This window comes from Bidens hawaiensis, unplaced genomic scaffold (assembly GCF_021521415.1).
Source record: "Bidens hawaiensis isolate Kalapana, Puna unplaced genomic scaffold, B.hawaiensis_p1.1 tig00020676_1, whole genome shotgun sequence".
NCBI lineage: Eukaryota > Viridiplantae > Streptophyta > Magnoliopsida > Asterales > Asteraceae > Bidens > Bidens hawaiensis.
The window spans coordinates 132,031-135,588 of NW_027493175.1; the positions used below are offsets into that span (position 1 = coordinate 132,031).

General features: G+C 35.2%; 1 protein-coding gene across 1 annotated transcript; it reads left to right on the forward strand.

The window, feature by feature from the left end:
- Nucleotides 1-1,641: 1,641 nt before the first annotated feature.
- LOC143561439 (U-box domain-containing protein 30-like) lies at nucleotides 1,642-3,129 on the forward strand. Its single transcript, XM_077049528.1, has one exon. The coding sequence runs from the start codon at nucleotides 1,672-1,674 to the stop codon at nucleotides 2,992-2,994; it is 1,323 nt and encodes a 440-aa protein (XP_076905643.1). The 5' UTR covers nucleotides 1,642-1,671; the 3' UTR covers nucleotides 2,995-3,129.
- The last annotated feature ends 429 nt before the right edge of the window (nucleotides 3,130-3,558 follow it).

Sequence of the window (3,558 nt, forward strand, 5' to 3'; positions counted from 1 at the left end):
CTTGTTGGTGTATCATTATGAAGGTTTTGCTGGTATACTATTAGAGTTTGTGACTAATTTTGAACCATGTTTATATTTTAAAAATATATCTTTTATTTAGGTCATTTAATGCAAATAAAAAGGATTATGTCACTTAATTTAAAAAGTTTATAAAAAACCTTATATTATTTTTAAAAATATATCTTTTATTTAGGTCATTTAATGCAAATAAAAAGGATTATGTCACTTAATTTAAAAAGTTTAAAACCTTATATTATTGTAGCTAATAAAAGTTGTGTGACTTTAAATAAACAAATAATTTTAAAGGATATTAGTGGAATGCTTTAAAAAACTTATTTACTATTAGATAGTGTAAGAATGTATTTTTTGCACAAAGAAAAAAAAAGGTAAGGGTATAAGCTTATTTTTGTTACTGAAATTTGGTCAGTTACGTAACTTTAGTACAATTTTATTTATTTATTTATTTTATTTATTATTATTTTTGCAACTTGATCATTGAGATTTTCAAAACATGCCCTATTCATCCATTTCGATAACCATGTTAATTTTTTAATGTTATGTTCTTTTACTTATTTGGATGAAAATAACAATTGTGATCAAGCTTTAGGTACAATTTTATAAGATGAATATTTCATATTTAACCATCTCAACATACGTGACACGAGCGTATGTGCGAGTTATATGACTCATTATTTTCTTCCATTTATGTATCTAGGCTTTTGACACAGTTAAGCATAACATGTAGATATAAGATAATGCGACATGTTTAGTGTAATCAAAAACCTTTTTAGAGAAGCATATACGTTCACAATGTATAATTTGTCCAACACAAACCCACATAATGTTAAATAATATAACTACACCATCTAATAGAATAACCACACCGTGTATCACACGATGTATCACAATCTTAAAAAAAAAGATATCATTACTGTATTTTTTTATATTAAAAAGTATAAAAATGAGAATAAAGTTGGTGTGTATATGCTAATTATTAAAAAAACTAAGGTAGTGTTTGTTATGAAGGAATGAAAGGTTGAATGTAATAAGTCATTCCAAAAAAATGAAAAAAAGCTTGCTTGGTTATCGTATATGAATGGAATGAATCATTCCATATAAAATGAAACTCTTTCATTCATTCATTCATTTGAATATAGATGTTTTTTTTTTATTACTTCAATAAATAAAAAAGTCATAAGAGTCAACAATCATTATTACCATTATAAAGATAAATTCATCATCATTTTCGGTTTACCAAATTTCAATAAACAAAATAAAATAAAAAAAGAATCCAATCTCTTTATTATTGCTTTCCTTTGCGTTGAACGATTGCCCCGAAAAGCACAGGACCGCTTATTATTTATCTCTCTCATCTCTATTTCTTTATTGTTGATCCATCCACACTCAAACTTGGTCTCTTTCAATTTCATTAGTATTAACCTCATACTTTATAAAAAGCATTTGGATCTCATCATTTTCCCATTGACTGTTCTACTATTGGTTTCTTTCGTCATTCAAACCTTTTATACCTTGAATACGACGTCAAGCACTTCGTTTTCATCACTCTTTTGACCCAACTAAAACAACCCATATCACCAAACTCAAACCACAATGCAATTTGCTCATCTAATTCACGCCTGAAACCAATTTGCCCACCAGCTGTTTGTCAAAATGCGCGTGTGTAATTCAACCCCAGATGGGGTTAACGGCCAGGTTCTAGATCTACACACTGCCGTCAAAGACGGCGTGTTGGGCGGTGGACTCGGGTTTGGATCCGGGCTTGATCAGAAACTGGATCTTAACAAGATGATTGAAGAATTGGATCTACCGGATGTCCCATCTGTATTCATTTGTCCAATTTCACTTGAACCAATGCAAGACCCGGTTACCCTTTGTACGGGTCAAACGTACGAACGATCCAATATTCTTAAATGGTTCAGTTTGGGTCACTTCACTTGTCCCACAACTATGCAAGAGCTTTGGGATGACTCAGTCACCCCAAATAAGACACTGCATCAGTTAATTTACACCTGGTTTTCGCAAAAATATTTGCAAATGAAGAAGAAATCCGAAGACGTAGCGGGTACGGCTTCGGATATTCTGGACACGCTTAAACGGGTAAAGGGTCAAGCGCGTGTTCAGTTGTTGAAAGACCTGCGGCGGGTTGTGACCGAACACGCGACCGCGAGAACCGCGGTTGTTAGTAAAGGAGGGGTGGGTGTTTTGTTAGCCTTATTAGGTCCTTACACATCTCATGCCATTGGGTCTGAAGTGGTGTCAATTCTTGTGAATTTGAGTCTTGATTCGGGTTCGAGGTTGAATCTTATGCAGCCTGCGAAAGTTTCGTTATTGGTCGATATGTTAAACGAAGGGTGTATTGAAACAAAGATTAATTGCACTAAAATTTTACAAACATTAATGGAAGAAGATGATTTCCAGTTGATTGTTTCGAGTCACAGTTTACTCGTCGCGTTAATGCGATTGGTTAAAGATAAACGACACCCGAGTGGGAATTTGCCCGGTTTAAAGCTGCTTAAATCTATATGCTCGGTTAAGGATAAACACGCGATAACGTTGATTGTGAGCATAGGAGCGGTTCCTCAATTGGTGGAATTACTGCCCGGGATGAATCCTGAGTGTTTGGAACTAGCATTGTTCGTTTTGGATGCGGTTTCGGATGTGAAAGAAGGTAAACTTGCATTGAGCGGGTGTTCGAATACGATACCGAATATGGTTAGGATCTTGATGAGGGTATCCGAAACGTGTACGCAGCTTGCTTTGTCAATTTTGTGGTCAATTTGCAAGCTTTCGCCTGAAGAGTATTCGTCGGTCGCTGTTGATGTGGGTCTTGCTGCAAAGCTTCTGCTTGTTATTCAAAGCGGGTGTGATCCGTTGCTGAAACAGCGATCAGCTGAGCTGTTGAAGCTCTGCAGTTTGAATTATACGGATTCGATCTTTATTTCTAAATGCAAGTTAACAAGAACCATCAGGTGAAAGCGTGAAGAGTGATTGTATATAGTTGCCTTTGTGGTATTCTTACCATGGGTAAAAAAAAATTACCTTTTTTGTTATTTTTTTCTTTATCATTTCAGTTTCAATTTTGGAATATAAATATATTTCTTAGGTTAATTACTGAAATTGATTAGAGTTCTTGAGCATTGTGGTGCTGTGTGTGTTTGATTGTTGGGCCTCCAAGTTTAGTGAGGGATTGTGGCATGTGTGTATGACTACATTTACTGTGTTTGATTGATGGGAGTCAAAGTTTGGTGAAGGAAGAGGGCCATTGTGTTTGGAAAAAAAGACTCAATACTTTAGACCAATGATGTCTTCAAAAATCAAAAGATAGTTGATACTTGATAGAGCCTTTCACTATAATCTGATTGAGTCGAAACATGTCGCGCTCAATGCGTCCCAACGACGTCGACGTGGATAAGAGGAGGCTGATGTGGGATAGAGGGCGGAAAACAATGATGGTTTATGTGGCCAAGGTCCGTGTGCCAGGAGAAACGAAGAGAGAAAGCTCTGTCAACTATCTTTCTATGATTTCGGGTTACGTAG